Consider the following 16798-nt stretch of genomic DNA (forward strand, 5'->3'; position numbering starts at 1 on the left):
GTACAATGTTAATGCTATTTTTTAAAAAGAGAGAGAGAGAAAGAGTACATAGAAAATTCAGGGGAAAAGTTTCAGTTTTTATTTTAGAACTCGGGATACTTAAAATCAAATTCTTGAGTTAACAAACTGTTCATATGCTGAGCACATCTTATTGGCTTTCCTTAGAGTTGCCACCTTTGGTATGGTGTTTTAAAGCTTTTCTTACTCAGAAGTCTGCTCACTAAAAGTATTGCTTACATGTTACAGGTTGCAGAGCAAGTTTATTTAGTATTTTGTTTAGATGCTTTGGGGCTTGAGTCCTCAGCCTTCCTAATGAGGTTGGTTCTCAATAGATAAGTCAGTGTATGATAAAATCTTCCTGATGCCATAGATAGATAGAGTCCCTATCGTGAATGTCTTATCTTTATATTAGAGCTGACACTTTTCATCTCTTCTGAAGTCAGGGCCTCAGCAAAGTATGATGGTGTTTACTGTTTATCTGCTTATTAGAGAAGTTAATTTTTGCGTTTCTGTGTATTTCCCAAAGTTCTGAGGAGGCAGCCCTGTATCTTGTTCACTGTATCATGGCCGTGGTAAATTGAGTTGTTCTTTTGGACTTTGTGCCCTCAGAAGTATGGCTGGACATCTGACAAACCTCAGACTGTGTGCTTAGTTCCAATCTCAGTCGTGCACACAGTAAGCCGAGAAATGCAAAAACAACTCTGAATGGCATAGGAGATTTTGTGGAAGAGGCAAAGGGTTTCTTTGAAGATGAGGTCAATTTACCCCAAAGACAGGAAGTGAGGTTGGATGGGCGTTTTAAAGAGTTGAATCATAGAGGTTGCCAGCTAAGGTGTGGGAACTCATGAGCAAAAGCTTATAAACTGAAGGGAGGAAAAGGTTGACCTTGCTGTCACTCTTTAAAAATGTGCTTTTGAGCCTATATGCACTAACAATCCTGTAGAATAAGAAAAAAATTAAGGCAATTTATATAAAACATTGTCTTCTAGTTAAGGCAAAAACTGATGAGACAGAAACACGAGGCCCAAGGGAAGAGAGGTGTCTTTACAGTTCCGTTAATAGTGAAGATGAACTTTTAATGTATTTTGTTAAACATATATTTTTCAGTTTAAATATACTTTAGAAAAACTACACTTAAAAAAAATTATCTACTTGAAAAAGCTGCTGTAAAAAACCTAGAGAGTTATTATTGGCCCCTCTTGTGGTTGAAGAGCCCTTGTTTTTAATGTAATCCAATAAAAAGCCTTGCAAACATAAAAACATTATTTTGCCCCTTCTCTCTGAGTTAAGGCAATCACTGGGAAGCAAAATGCAGAGACAAGACAATCCTATCCCTTAAAAATTGGTTTTGCGATGAGTGATGAATAGGTGAAGGTAGGCATGATTCCTGTATTAACGGCTGCCGCGTCGCATTTTAAATTCTAGTGCCTTGTGCATAGTAGGCATAAAGAAACTGAAATTTTTTATATATAATTTGAATACTGAAACAAAGATTGCATTTGTGTTTCCTCTGCCCCAATGTGTCTATGATGTGAGGGGGAACAATAGTAGATATAGTTCATTTTACTTGTATTTGTTGTTTTTGTTGTAGAAAGAAAGAAAGTGAAGTCACTCAGTCGTGTCTGACTCTTTGTGATCCCATGGACACCAGGGTCTTCCGTCCATGGGATTTTCTAGGCAAGAGTATGGAGTGGGTTGCCATTTCCTTCTCCCGGGAACTTCTGACCCAGGGATCAAACCCAGGTCTCCCACATTGTAGGCAGACGCTTTACCATCTGAGACACCACTGGCCTGATTCTCTTTGGCCAAGAACTGTGCTGTTATTGAGGAATATTTGCTGAAAAAAATTAATGAAATTGAGTTGTGAGTAACTTCCTATTGGTACTAATTCATGTACTTGTGGCCAGACATAGATGTTGATGACCATCTTGTCAAGAACTTATTTTTTTAATTTTAAGCTCTGAAGAGCATGAGATTCTTTTAGTTGCTTGTTAAGCTGCAACTAAAAAACAGTAGTTTTAGTTGCAGCTTAGCAGGCAGTTGAATAAATTGAAAATTTCATTGCTGAAGACTTGAGTTGTTTTTCCTTTATAATTTGTCAATAGTTTGCATATTTGCAAATAATCTGATAGTAGTAATGCTTTCTGTTATCTTGATACCTTGATAATAAGTTATAGGTAGCATTTGTCAGAGATGCCTAGAGGGTCTTGCCTCCTGTTAATTCAGAAGATTTGAAACGGGTTGCAGAGAATGTTAGATTGGAGCCTCATTTTAATATAGGCTGTTATGGATCTTCTGTTCTATCCTTTTTTTAATTACTGAGTCATAATTGACATATATCTTTGTATTTGTTTCAGGGGTATAACATAATGATTTGGTATTTTTATATATTGCGAAATGATTATCACAGTCAGTCTAGTTAACCATGCAAAGTTACAGAATTTTTTTCTTGTGATGACAACTTTTTTAGATTTGCTCTCTTAGCTTTCAAATATGCAGTACAGTATCAGTAACTGTAGCTGCCATGCTCTGCATTGCATCCCCATGACTTACTCATTGTATAGCTTATTTATACTTTACCCCCTTCACCCATTTTTCCCACTCTCCTCCTCTGTCAACCACCCGTTTACCTCTGAGCTTATTGTTGTTACAGTTGTTTTGAAAGATTCCACATGTAAGTGGGATCATATGAATTTGTCTTTCTCTGTCTGACTTAATTTCATGTAGCATGATACCCCTAGGTTCACCCATATTATACAAATGTTAATATTTCATTCTTTTTTATGGCTGAATAATATTCCATTATGCATATGTTTTGTGTAACGTACACTCTTTCTCTATCAGTTTGTTGATGAACGCTTAGGTTTTTTTCCATATCTTGGCCATTGTATTGTAGATAATGCTTCTGTGAACACTGGGGTGCATATATCTTTTCAAGTTACTTTTTTTGTCTTCAGATAAATACCCAGAAGTGGAACTGCTGGATCCTAGGGTAGTTTTATTTTTTGAGGAAACTTCATACTGTTTTCCACCAACAGTGTGCAAGGGTTCCCTTTTCTCCATATTATCTCTAATATTTTTTCTTTCTTACCTTTTTGATGATAGCCATTCTAACAAGTGTGAGAGGATATTTCATTATGGTTTTGATTTACATTTTTCCAGTGTTAGTGATCTGAGCATCTTTTCATCTGTCTGTTTGCCATCTGTATGTTTTCTTTGGCAAAAAGTGTATTCAGATCCTCTGCCCGTTTTTTAACTGGACTTTTTTTTTTTTTTTGCTCTTGAGTTGCATGAGTTCTTTATTTATTTTGGATATTAACCTCTTATCAAATTTATGATTTTCAGATGTTTTCTCCCATTTTGTAGGTTGCCTTTTCGTTTTGTTGAGGGTTTCCTTTGCTGCACAGAAGCTTTTTACTTTAATGTAGTTGCACTTGTTTATTTTTGGTTTTGTTATGTTTTTTAAAAACTGATACCTGAGTGTTTGGCTTCCAACCAGCCTAAATCTAGGTGCTGACTGAGATCCTCCTCTTTGGGACGCTGGGTTGGCACACCCTCAACTACTGGGAACTAGTAAAAATAAATTAGCTTCTTGGACAATCACAAAGGATTGAAAGACAACCAGGAGCTAGGGCAGGGCTGAACAATAAGATTCATCTCCTACAACCAACTCTTTACCATTGGGAGAAGTGATTGTTTTTAATCTAATGCATAGAAACCAACACAGAGAATCAAGCAAAATGAGGAAACAAAGGAATATGTTTCAAACGAAAAAACATGATAAAACCTGAGGGGAAAAAAAACCCTACTGAAATAGAGTTAAGTGCTATGGGACCACAGTCCTAAGCCTCCCCACTGGTCCCCGGATCTGGAGGTGTCCCATGGGCAGCAGTCACACAAATCAGGGCTCTGGAGGATTGGACGAGCTCCCTTCTGGAAGATGCTGGTGAGCTATAGCAAGGCAGAGGGTGAGTGTAGAAAGGCATCCCCCAGCCTGTGTTCCATGAACGCACCTCTGTAGTTGCGCGTGTGTGCCACACCAGAAACCTGCTTCTAAGGCCAAAACTCCTGGACAAGTGAACAGGCCTCTTCTGAAAGAGACAAGGGATGTGTTTCATCTGTGTGGTGTCCTGGGGGTGGTAGTCTTCAAGAAATGTCTCTGTGATTGTTACAGCCCCATGGCACCCAGGAACATAAGCCCCTCTGACTGCCAGAGCCGGGGGAAGGAAGAGGTGTCCTCTGGATCAGTTCAGTTCAGTCGCTCAGTCGTGTCCGACTCTTTGTGACCCCATGAATCACAGCATGCCAGGCCTCCCTGTCTATCACCTACTCCTGCAGTTTACCCAAACTCATGTCCATCGAGTCGGTGATGCCATCCAGCCATCTCATCCTCGGTCGTCCGCTTCTCCTTCTGCCCCCAATCCCTCCCAGCATCAGGGTCTTTTCCAATGAGTCAGTTCTTCGCATGAGGTGGCCAAAGTATTGGAGTTTCAGCTTCAGCTTCAGTCCTTCCAGTGAACACCCAGGACTGATCTCCTTTAGGATGGACTGGTTGGATCTCCTTGCAGTCCAAGGAACTCTCAAGAGTCTTCTCCAACACCACAGTTCTAAAGCATTAATTCTTCGGTGCTCAGCTTTCTTCACAGTCCAACTCTCACATCCATACATGACCACTGGAAAAACCATAGCCTTGACTACGGATAGCAAACCTAAAAATTGGGTCAGCAAACAGAAGATGGCAGAGAGCAGGAAGATGATGTCCACCAGTCTCCGTCCCTGGGGAGCATCCCAGCAGGCCCCTGCCCCTTCTGCCGTCACTTTAAGACTAGGAAGTGAGTCTCTCACGTGAACCCGGGTCGCGTTCAGAGGGCTGCTTCTGGGCCCTGGTGCCCGTGAGGCTACACGCAAGCCCTTTGAGAACCATTCCTCGGTGTGCCACACCCCACGTGTGTCCTGGCCTTGAGCCTTAAAACCACACATTTTGGGGGCTCATCTTTCAGGTGCCAGTCTTCAAGGTGAGGGAGCCCTATGTGGGTTATGAGCTGTTTGCTCCTCAGGGAGAAGCTCTGGGTTTTGCGTTACCTCCTGATTGTGGGTAGCTGCGCTATATAGTAGCGTTTACGGTGAGATTGTGTCTCAGCCTTTCCCACCTGCTTCGAAGTGGTTTCTCTCTGGTTTGCCCCTTTTATGGAGGGCTTGCTCAGCCAGCGTTTAGGTTATTGTCAGAGGAGATTGTTCCATCTATAGCTGTGGATTCAGTGTGTGCATGGAGGAGATGAGAACAGGATCTTCCATCTAGAACTGGAACCCTAGCATTCTTCTTTTCACATATTGTCTCCACAGGATAACCCACCTGCCATGAAAACCTGACCAAGTACATTTGCTTATGTTGTTTTTCAGTCATGCAGTCATGTCTGACTCTTTTGTGGCCCCATGGACTGTAGCCCGCTAGACTCCTTTGTCCATGGGATTTCTCAGGGGAGGATACTGGAATGGGTTGCCATTTCCTGCTCCAGGGGATCTTCCTGAACCAGGGATCGAACCTGAGTCTCTTGCATCTCCTGGACTGGCAGGTGGATTCTTTACCCCCTGAGCCACCTGGGGAGCCCACTCCTGCTTATAGTCCTGTTCTGTAATCCTCTGTGTGTATGTGTGTTCATATGCATACGTAAATACATAGTTACAAAACTTACTCTGAAGTCTTTGTATCTAAAGATAAAAAGACAAGAAGAAATTTGACTAGCAGATAAAAAGGAAAATTTTATGTATGTGAAGAAAAAAGTGTGAAGTACCATGCTTCTGATCACCTTCCTAAATTGTTCATTCTGTTGATTACCCTTTTCTTGATTGACCTTTTTGCACTGATGTTTGTTTGTTTTTGGTTTTGTTTTGGGAGGTTCAGACCTGTAACTTGCCCACGTCCTATCTTCTGACGGGAACCGGTGGTACTGGAGGTGCTCTCTGCCTATAGAAACGATCCTCGTTTGCCTTCCTTCATCCGCGTCTTTTATTTCTTATGACCAAGGCCTTCATTTCACACACACAGTTAGGAAGCACTCACACGGCCATCAGCCAGTTAGTGTTTCTGGCACTGGCAATATAAGAATGATATTAAACGTGGGTTTAGCATTCGTTGTGCTCAGAGTGCAATAGAGCAGATAAATATCGTAAATGAGTAACCAGAGCAATACTACTAACTGTGTCTGTGACAAGGGTCAGAGGAGTGACTAATGATTCTTGGCATCAGGATCAGGGACAGTAAGTATCTCAGAAAAGACAAGGCATTCTGGACCGAGGGAGAGCCACAGAGGCATAAAATATTGTGGAATTTGGGGAGTTATGAGGTACTGAAAAAGTACAGTGTGAAAAGACTTAAGATGGGGAGAGGTTAATCTGTGGATGGAATGTGAAGTATTTTCTGTGTGGGTCTGAGGAATATGACTTTGTTCTGTAGGTAATGACAACTCTTCAGACGTTTTAAGGAAGGTGGTCGCCTGAGAAAAAAGAGTTTTGAAGTCACTCAGTTCAAGTCACACCTCTATTTATGTCATTTACTTACAGATGGCATCACCAACTCAATGGACATGGGTTTGGGTAGACTCTGGGAGTTGGTGATGGACAGGGAGGCCTGGCATGCTGCGGTTCATAGGATAGCAAAGAGTCGGACACGACTGTGCGATTGAACTGAACTGAACTTACTAGCGGTATACTCTTGGGCTTTTTGCTTGACACTTCTGAACTTCAGTGTTCGCATCTGTGAAATGGGTGTAGCCTGAACTGAGAGTATGTTGGATTGTGAGTGACTTAATCATTCAGCAAACATTATTTATTGAGCACCTGTTATACATAATGCCTAGAGAAATTTTATAGGGAAGGGAAATGCAGTAGGATGAGCCTACAAACCCTAGAAAAATGTGGTAGGTACTGTATCAACCTGTTCAGAACTTAGCATGTTTTTCTATTCAATGCTATTCTTTTCTTTTTTAAAGATTTTTGTTGTTGTTGTGAACCATTAAGAAAGTCTTTATTGAATTTGTCACATTATTGCTTCTGTTTTATGTTCTCATTTTTTTAGCCACAGGGCATATGGGGTCTGAGCTCCCCAACCAGGGATTGAACCCACACCCCTGGCATTAGAAGGTGAAGTCTTAACCACTGGATCACTACGGAAGTCCCTCACAGCTATTCTTATTCATGTATTCTCGATTGTTATTGGTAGCATCTCAGACAGAAACCTAGGAATCCTCTATTATCCCTTCTTTGTAAGCAATTATCAAATTCAGACTGTTTACCTTTTTTTTTTTTGGTGTAAAATTTTATTATGATGAAATGCTTAAGTTTTTATGTGTTCATTTGCTGCATTTTGACATACATGCATACATCTATGTAATCCAATTATATATTAAGATGGAGAGCTTTATAGTCATCCACTTCTAATTCATTGCAACCAGTACACTCCAAGGTGAAGCAAAAGACTTCATATCATGAATGTATATTAATATGTTAGGTATTGGGATAGAAACTGACCACGCAGTGAGTCTTTACCTTCAGGGATCTTTCAGTTAGGTGAGGATACTGATGAGTAAATGTGAGCTTGAGGACACAACTTGAGAATTAAGAAAATAGAGCTTGATTACAGGAATCCATCCTGCCACCTTGATCTGATCGTCTTTGGGTATGTGGGAGAAATGGAATCTAATCTGAGGTTGATAAGAGTCTAATAAATCATGGGAAGAAGGGGAGAGGTATATTCCAAGGATATTCAGGTCCAGGAAGCAAGAAGATAGGGAATGTTATATGTCTAGAGGACAGAGAATAAGAAATGCCAAAAATAGCATTAAAGCTTCAAGTGAAAGGCTGGAGAAAGGCTGCAGTTCCCAGTGCAGGTCAACTAGAAGTAGCCTTACCTTTGAGACAAGCAGTTTACGTAAAATGACAATTCTCTGTCAGTTTATCTTTGCACTCCCTCTGAACCTTATATAAAAACTCTAATTTTATGCCTGATCAATGTTAGTGAATCATAGCTATTGTTGTCAGGATAATATCAACTACTATTTATTGAGTGTGTTTACTCTACCTTGGAACATACTTCCTGCTTCGGAAGACATGCGGCAGTGGGAAGGCAGCTAGTAGGGGCACTGGTGACTGGAGGGATGTTGCTCTGGGGTGAGGAATACCAGCAGCCACCAGAACCGTGAAGAGACTAGGAAAGAGTTTTTCCCTTAGAGCCTACATCGGGAGGGTGGCCTTGCCAGCAGCTAGGTTTCAGCCCAGTGACACTAAATTCAGGCTTCGCGTCTGCAGCGCGGTGACAGCCTGAATTTCTGCGGCTTGAAGCATGTGGTGATTTGTCAGAGCAGCCATTGGAAGCAGTGCCCTTGCCACCCCGCCCCGCGCACGGCATGCTTCACGGTGTGCGTGTGCTCATGCCTTTCCTGCGTGGGGACTGCCCGAACCACCACCGCAGCTTTCGAACTAGCCTCGGGTTTCAGTTCAGGATGGTGGAGTAGAAGCCTGTGTGCTCATCTCCTCCCGTGAGAGCACCAAACTCACAACGAGCTGGTGAACAGCCAGCTACAGGAGCATGCTGGAAGCCACCGAAAGAAAGATACCCCACGTCCAGAGACAAAGAAGAAGTCGCAGCAAGACGATAGGAGGGGAGCAATCACGATAAAATGAAAATCCCAAACCCACCAGGTGGGTGATGCACAGACTGGGGGACAATAATGCTGATGAAGTTCTCGCACTGTTGCGAAGGTTCTGAACCCTGCATGAGGCTTCCCAGCCTGGGGATCTGACAAAGGGACTGGGAATCCCCAGGGAACCTGGCCTTGTGGGCCAGCGGGATTCTATTATAGCCTTTCCAGAGTTCTGAGGGAAAACAGAGACTCCAGTCTTTGAGGGTACAAACAAAATTTTGAACACACGAAGACCCAGAGGAGAGCAGCAGTAACCCCACTGGAGACTGAACCAAAACTAGTGTTGGAGGGCCTCCTGTGGAGGCGTGGGTTGGCAGGGGCTCACTGCAGGAATGGGGGCACTGGAAGGTCTCCCTTGGCTAAACCCTCTTGGAGTTCACCATTAATCCTACCATAGAGTCTGTAGACCCCAGGGCTGGGTGGCCCCAGGCCAAACAACTACCAGGGAGGGAGTGCAACCCTACCTATCAGCAGATAATTGGATTAAAGCTTTATTGAGCAAGGTCCTGCCTGCCAGAGCAAGACCCAGTTTTTCCTGTGCCAGTCCTTCCCATCAGGAAGCTTACACAAGCCTCTTAGCCTCATCCATCAGAGGACAGATGGAAGCACAGTTTCGCAGCGGCTAAAACAAAAGCTGTATTACAGAAAGTTATGTCCCAGATGAAGGGACAAGATAAAACCCCAGAAAAACAACTAAATGAAGTGGAGATAGGTAACCTTTCAGAAAAAGAATTCAGAATAATGATAGTGAAGAAGATCCAAGATCTTGGGAAAAGAATGGAGGCAAAGATTGAGAAGATACAAGAAATGTTTACCAAGGACTTAGAAGAATTAAAGAACAAGCAGACAGAGATGAAGAACACACTAGAAGGAACCAATAGCAGAATAACAGGCAGAAGAATGGATAAATGACCTGGAGGACAGAATGGTGGAAATCACTGCCACAGAAGAGAATATAGAAAATAGAATGAAAAGAAATGAAGACAGCCTAAGAGACCTCTGGGACAACATTAAACACACCAACATTCACACTGTCAGGGTCCCAGAAGAAGAGAGAAAGGACCTGAGAAAATATTTGAAGAGATAATAGCTGGAAACATCCCAAACATGGGAAAGGAAATAGTCAACCAAGTTCTGGCAGCATAGAGAGTCCCAGGAAGGATAAACCCAAGGAGGAACACACTGAGACACACAGTAATCAAACTGACAAAATTTAAAGACAGAGATAAAATATTAAAACTGAAAAGGAAAAAAATGGCAAATAACATACATGGGAATTCCCATCAGGCTATCAGCTGATTTCTCAGCAGAAACTCTACAACCCAGAAGGGAATGGCATGATAGATTTAAAGTGATGAAAGGGAAGAACCTACAACCAAGAATACTCTACTCAGCAAGACTCCTTCAGATTTGATGGAGAAATCAAAAGCTTTTCAGACAAGCGAAAGTTAAGAGAATTCAGCACAACCAAACCAGCATTACAACAAATGCTAAAGGAACTTCTCTAGGCAGGAAACAGTAGAAGGGAAAGATCTACAGGAAGTAAACCCAAAACAATTAAGAAAATGGTACTAGGATCATACATATCAATAAATACCTTAAATGTAAATAGATTAAATGCACCAACCAAAAGACATAGACTGGCTGGGTGGATGAAAACATGTGCATGTATGCCCTTCCACTCATCACATCACTCTGCTTGACCCTCCCTAAGTTGTATGTAATTATTTTATATTGTTAATCATATTCCAATTATGGCTTGCAGTTGTAATTATCTTTTATTTTCTGTCTGTTGATTGTGAAAACTGATAAATATCTTTTACTGTTGTGATTACATAACTATGACTAGAGTATTACTCATTTAATATTATTGTATCATGATTGATCAACAGAAAAATAATAGAACTCTGTATCATCAAAACTAGGATCTAATAGAAGAACCTGTCATCACTTTTTAAAATCCAGATGCATATCAGAATTATCTTGAAATTTTTTGAAAAGTACAAATGCTCAGGTATTGCTTTTTTGCTCCAGAGCTCCAGATATGTTTCTAATGAGCAGTCATGTTTAAAAACAACTGGACTATATGATGATCTTTTACTTTTATCTAGTTTGTTTCATTTTTTCTATTTCATATTCAGTGCTCCCATTTCATTTAGTTTTATGTTCTCCAGTTTTTCCATCTCTTTTTCTGGGGGGAGATGTTCTTTCTCAAGCCTTTGTCAAGTGTAGTAGAAAAGCTTTTGTATACATATATATATATGTATGATATATATATTTTATAAACATGAATTTTTGCTTAATTGGAAAAATTATGACATTTTGATTTTACTTGTTTGACTTTGTATGAATAGAATGTTAGATTTCTAATTAAAAAATAGAAATGCAACAAGCAACAAAGGTTTACTGTATAACATAGGGAACTGTAGTCAATATCTTGTAATAACCTATGATGGAAAATAAATTCAAAAATAATATATGTGTATTTGTATAACTGAATTACCTTGCTGTGCACCTGAAACATTGTAAGTCCACTATACTTCAATAAAATATTTTTTTTTTTTAAAGAAAGAAATACCCTATTTGTGAAGATGCAGTCCAAAAGCAACTTCCTGATCCCTTTAGGGAGAATAAATCATTGTTAGCTCTGTTTGGTAACTGATAACGCCCCAAGTGAATAGAATAGTTCCCGTAAATAGTATTGTGTGCTTAATAAGGAACTATGGAGTGAGTTCATTCTATCATGTATTAGAATTGTTGGGTCTCCTGTTTCTTCCATTAGATTTTTTTTTCTTTTTTTATTTTTAAAATTGAGATATAATTAACATGTAGCATTGTTAAGTTCAAGATATACAGCATGTTGATTTATCCATTTATGTATTGCAGCATGATTCCCACCATAGCTTGGCTATCAGCTCTACCATATCTCATAATTCTCTTTTTTGTGTGTGGTGAGAACATTTATATCTAGTCTCTTAGTTACGAAGTCTACAGTACAGTATTGTTGACTGTAATCACTATGCCATGCATTCAATCTCCAGAACTTACTCAGTCTTCTAGTTGTAAGTTCTTACCCTCACCTGGTTTAATTTTTCATTATTCCTCATCTTCTTGTCTCCATCCCTGTGCCTGAGCCTTCATTCTGGCTGTTGCGTCTCCTCCAGAACCTGCTTCGTCTTCTCGAATTCATTTTCTCTCATGAGAAGGGTCACACTTTAAGCGATACTGGTCAAGTGCTGAGCTCTTGGGAGCTGTCAGGTGGCCGCTGATGTCCCGCGTCATGCCAGGATGTGTCTGCGTTCTGCTGCTGAGTCAGGACCTGAAGGCTCCCCCTCTGTTGGGTTTGCTACGAGCCTCACTGTACCTTTCCTCACCTCTTGCCCAAGGCCTGCTTGCTTGTTCTCTGTCTAGCAGTCTTCCGCCAGATAGATGCCTGGGACATTCTCATCATTTGCTGTTTGCTGGAATCCAAAGCTTTTAATACTTGACCCGGTCATGCTGTGGTAGATTGAACATGGGCCCAACCTCTGCGTTTGTTTTAGGAATGTGTTCTACTCTTAACCATAAGATTTGAAGCCTTTTTTTTTTTTTTAAATCTCATTCTTTAATAAGATTTCTCTTCTCTCTGCCCTCATAGAAAGCGTTTTACATTTGCTGTGAACCTGCCATTGAAATGATCGGACTCATGGTCTTTGACTTCTTGTTCTTCCGCCCTGATGAGAAACTGTCTTGCAGTGGGGTGGGGAGGGGGGTGCCTTTTTTCTCTTTTCTTGTTCTGTCCATTTTTAGTCTACTTGACTGCGTGGAGTGTGACTGTCCATGAAGGTAAGATGGACTTCGAGATCTACATGGAGGCTTTCAGGTTGAAGGTGTCTGTGTCTCAGTTCTTTATCACAATGCTTTGTGCCTGTTTGGTGAATTTGTCACCTGCAGACAGCTCCCTCATCACACAGACAGTGAACTTTCTATTCTGCTTGTCTTCTCCCTGTGGAACAGTTGGGAGTTGAGAAGAGCATGAACTCACCTCTTTGTATTTTGTTTTGATGCTCTAGGTCAGGATGGCTAACTGGTTGGCTTCCCACATGGTGCCCTACATCAACCTCACACCTTAAAGAAGCTGAAGAGAAAATTTTAAAATGTAAGGTTTTCTTCTTATAAATGAACTGAACTGTCTACTAAAATAGGTCCAATATATTGCATTGCCTTGAAACTGAAGATAAGATTCTGTTGTGTGTTAGTTGTTGGCAAAAGAACTTTTTTTCCTTTTTCATGTCATCAGTTTGTGTAAGTGTGGAAAGAAGGCAAGGGTTCTCAAACCTTCTGGTCTTGAAGTCCTTTTATACTCTTCAATTAAGAAGTACCCCTAGGGTGTTTGTTTAGTGTTATAGCTATCAGTAGTTACTGTATTAAAAATTAAAACTGTATAATTTAAACTATGGTAACTTACTAATTTACTTAAAAACCCTAGCAATAAATGCATCGCAGCTTAAATAAGTTTTCTAAAAATAGCTACTTTCTGAACAAATGTATGGAGACAAGTAACATTGTTTACAAGTTTACAGCTCTGTTTAATGTCTGGCTTAAGGTAAGATCCCTGGATGCCTATATGTGCTTCTGCACTTAGACTGTTGGTCATCACTTACCATGTGTTCTCTGGAAGGCTCCACTGTATACCCATCTGAGAATGAAAGTGGAAAAAACAGGTAAAGTCTGAGACTGTTTCGAAAATAGTTTTGACCTGGGAAGGCCTCTCAAAAGGGTCCCCAGCTCACCAGAGGTCCCCAGACTGTGCTTTGAGAGCAGCCTGCAGGTGCTGCAGCACGAGCAGCCTTGTCTTTGGAATAGATAGTGGAGGATAGCCCTGTAACCTGGTCTAGGCCCAGGAGCAGCCGGGGCTTACAGGATCTTGGGCAAGCCCCTTCTCTGTCTCCTAGCTTTTGCCTGTAAGAGGAAGTGGGTGTGGTGATCCTTAGAATTCTTCCTGGTTCTAGGATTGTAGGATTCTTGATGTTGACATCATAGTATGGAAACTTCTTCGTTTTTGTTGTTTCTTGTGAGTGCTGAAGTGTACCCACACGTGTACTCTCAGAGTATTCCTTCGTATCTGCGGATATACTTTCAAGTAATGTTGTTTACTGTGCAGTTTTGTTTAGAGGAGGAGGTTAAGTGGTGTACATCTGTGATTATTGTGTATGTTTGTGCAGTTACTTACACCTGTTTTTCATCCTCTCTGCCACAAATGAATTTCGTTGTGAATTTGAATGATTCAGGAATAAGTGACCGTAACTGGATATATCCCTGGAAGGGGACAGTTAGCCTTTTTACGTGTATTTTTAACATGAAACTCCATTGGGTAATCTTGTTCTCTCCAAAGCTGGGAAGGTTGTCATTGTGGTTTACTAAGTGAAAAAATTCTTGTCAGGAGATTTTTTTTTTTTTTTTTAAAAGGGCAGGAGCACTAGGAACTCATTTCATATGTCTAATGAACATAATGATTTCCTCCTGCTAGGTTCTAGGGATGTAAATAGGAGAATCGGCCCCTGCTCCGATGTCAGACACAGGAGCACCAACTAATACAGGGAGATGAGCTCTCATAGAGGCCTCAGGCAGTTTTTATAGGAATACTCACACGATATGTGTGTTCAAAATGCCAGTGTGGTTGGGCTTGGCACTAACGCCAGCTCACCTCCCTCTCCAGACTGTTGTCATTTCCCCTCACTCAGGTAACGTGGACTTCGTTAATATGCTCAACAAATGCTGGGTTTCCCTTTCAGCCACCATGTGGGGACAAAACTGAAGATGATTTCTCAGGTTAAAGGGAAGAAACTCGCGGTGTTTGTCCACTGCAGACATATATGCGCAATTCCTTAAGGGATATATCTAAAGTGAAGCTGTTCAGTTGATAATGTGAGGTAAAAGGGTTTCAAATTAGTTCCATCTTTAGTCAGTTTGGGGGGAGATGTAAAGTATTTAGTCCTGTAGCACTGAGGATAAGAAAGATGTTTTATCTACACAACTGTGATTATTTATTTTCTCTGGAGTATTTATTTTGTGGATCTGAACTCAGACTACCTGGCACTCCCATTGGAGAGTTCCTGCCATACCCTGTGATCTTTTCCTACTAAACCTAGTGGTGGCTTAAGATTTCAACACATGTTCAATACGCATCCTGTCAATCCTTCCCTAAATTCATGATGACTTTCTAGGAAAAAGTGTTTCTTTTGAGTCTGACTGCAATCTCTAATGCTTAACCTTCAAGTGTTCTACACATACAAGGTACTATTACTTTGTTATTGTCGGTAAAGCCAGAGACCTTAAAATAATGGATTCAGTGACCACTGTGTCCCTCTCTAGCACCCTCCACTGATGGATGTGGAAGGAACTCCAAAGAGCTAATATGACTTGCCAGGAAACCTAGGACACAGGTATTTGAGACTTGTCTGAGATAGCTCTTCCTACTAAGGTGTGAGGTATGGTCATTAAGAATTACTTGGTTCAATAAAATCTGTACTTTTTTTTAAGGACTGACATAGTAAAGGCTAAAATCATGTAAATGCATACTAGGTGGTTCCTAGATGATTAATTTCCAGTTGCTCTGAGACTACTCCCCTTCTCAGAAGTCGTGAGGCTTAACAGAATTTCTCTTCCTATGTTTCCGTTAGGTGTCCCCTGCACATACAAAAAAGGACCTGTTCGTATATCTAATGGAAATAAAATATGGACGCTGAGGCTCTCTCATAATATTTCAAATAAGACTCCACTTGTCCTCCTCCATGGTTTTGGAGGAGGTCTTGGACTCTGGGCACTGAATTTTGGCGATCTTTGCACCAATAGACCTGTCTATGCTTTTGACCTGCTGGGCTTTGGACGAAGTAGTCGACCCAGATTTGACAGCGATGCGGAAGAAGTGGAGAATCAGTTTGTGGAATCCATTGAAGAGTGGCGATGCGCCCTTGGACTGGACAAAATGATCTTGCTTGGACACAACCTAGGTGGGTTCCTGGCTGCTGCTTACTCACTGAAGTACCCATCCAGGTGAGTGGGGGTGTCAGAAGAGAGGCATCCAAGCATCCGTTTCCAGTTCCCCTCTTTGGTGGTGGTTGGTGTCTGATCCTTCAAAAACAGACATTCTCTTAAAGGATCCTGTAGATCGAACAGCCACAGCTGATGGCCAATTTAGTAGCGGAAATAATATTGTCCGGTTTTCCTGTTATGTCTGCTACACAGGAGGCTTGTGAAAGGACTTTTGATTTATTAGAATGTACACAATCTAAGCCACAAGTAAAAACTGTTGTGTTGTTGTGATTTACAGTTATTATCATCATTAGACCTATGGACCCAGCAGGCTTTTCCTAGCCTTTTCCAGGTTTTAGGAAGCAGCAGTAAGAAACCAGAGAAATTAGAACACATAGGCTCTTGTGCTGTGTTTATGGCTTAGAGAAAATCACTTAACTCTAAATTTTAGTTTCCTCATCTCTAAGCTACAGAAAATACACCCACATTATATCTTGTAGCATTTTTATTCTACTGTGCCCTAACCTTTATTGCTATAGAATTTTTTGTCAGTCATTAAATTAATGATTGTTCACTTCAGAATCTTTGTAGCATCTCCTCCTTCCTTTACTGTGTTTTCTTATGCTGTTCCCTATTATTTATGTTGCTAATCTGAGAGGAGGTCACATTGGCATGCTCAGAAAATAGAAGCAAAGCTCATTTTTGTTTTGTTCATCTTTTTGGAAAGAAAACAAAAAATGGTGAGCATTTTTGTGCCGCTAGTGTGTTTTTCCGCTGGAGTCATGGACTCATCCGGAATCGTGACCGACTCTGAGGCTGGCGTCTGTGAGTGGGATGATGGCCACTTGCAGAGTGTGGGTGCGCCTGCCAGGCCGTGCCGCTGCATCGCTGCAGGTGCTGTTCACACAGCACAGTCCGCTCTGTGCTGGAGGGTGAAACAGTCTTGCCAACCGGCAGGTCTGTGCTTTCAAAAGAAATCCAGATTTCCTTCTAGTTGGCTTTTTGGGATTACTGTCTTTTTCAAGTCCTACTCTCAGTGATAAACAACTGCCTGTGTTTGTGGGGAAAGAGCGATTGCTCTTCTG

General features: G+C 41.2%; 1 protein-coding gene across 3 annotated transcripts in view; it reads left to right on the top strand.

Moving 5' to 3' along the window:
* The window catches only part of ABHD5 (abhydrolase domain containing 5), a 38621-nt gene that overhangs the window by 7912 nt on the left and 13911 nt on the right, over positions 1-16798 (top strand). The window contains exons 2-3 of one of the 3 annotated variants that reach the window (XM_018038326.1): positions 12752-12837; positions 15362-15734. In XM_018038326.1, coding sequence (XP_017893815.1) covers positions 12752-12837; positions 15362-15734 — 459 coding nt within the window. Of the gene's footprint in view, positions 1-12751; positions 12838-13342; positions 13403-14315; positions 14423-15361; positions 15735-16798 lie in introns of those variants that run through there. The other 2 variants (XM_018038328.1, XM_018038327.1) reach the window with 2 other exon arrangements.

Source organism: Capra hircus, chromosome 22 (genome assembly GCF_001704415.2).
Source record: "Capra hircus breed San Clemente chromosome 22, ASM170441v1, whole genome shotgun sequence".
Classification (NCBI taxonomy): Eukaryota; Metazoa; Chordata; class Mammalia; order Artiodactyla; family Bovidae; genus Capra; species Capra hircus.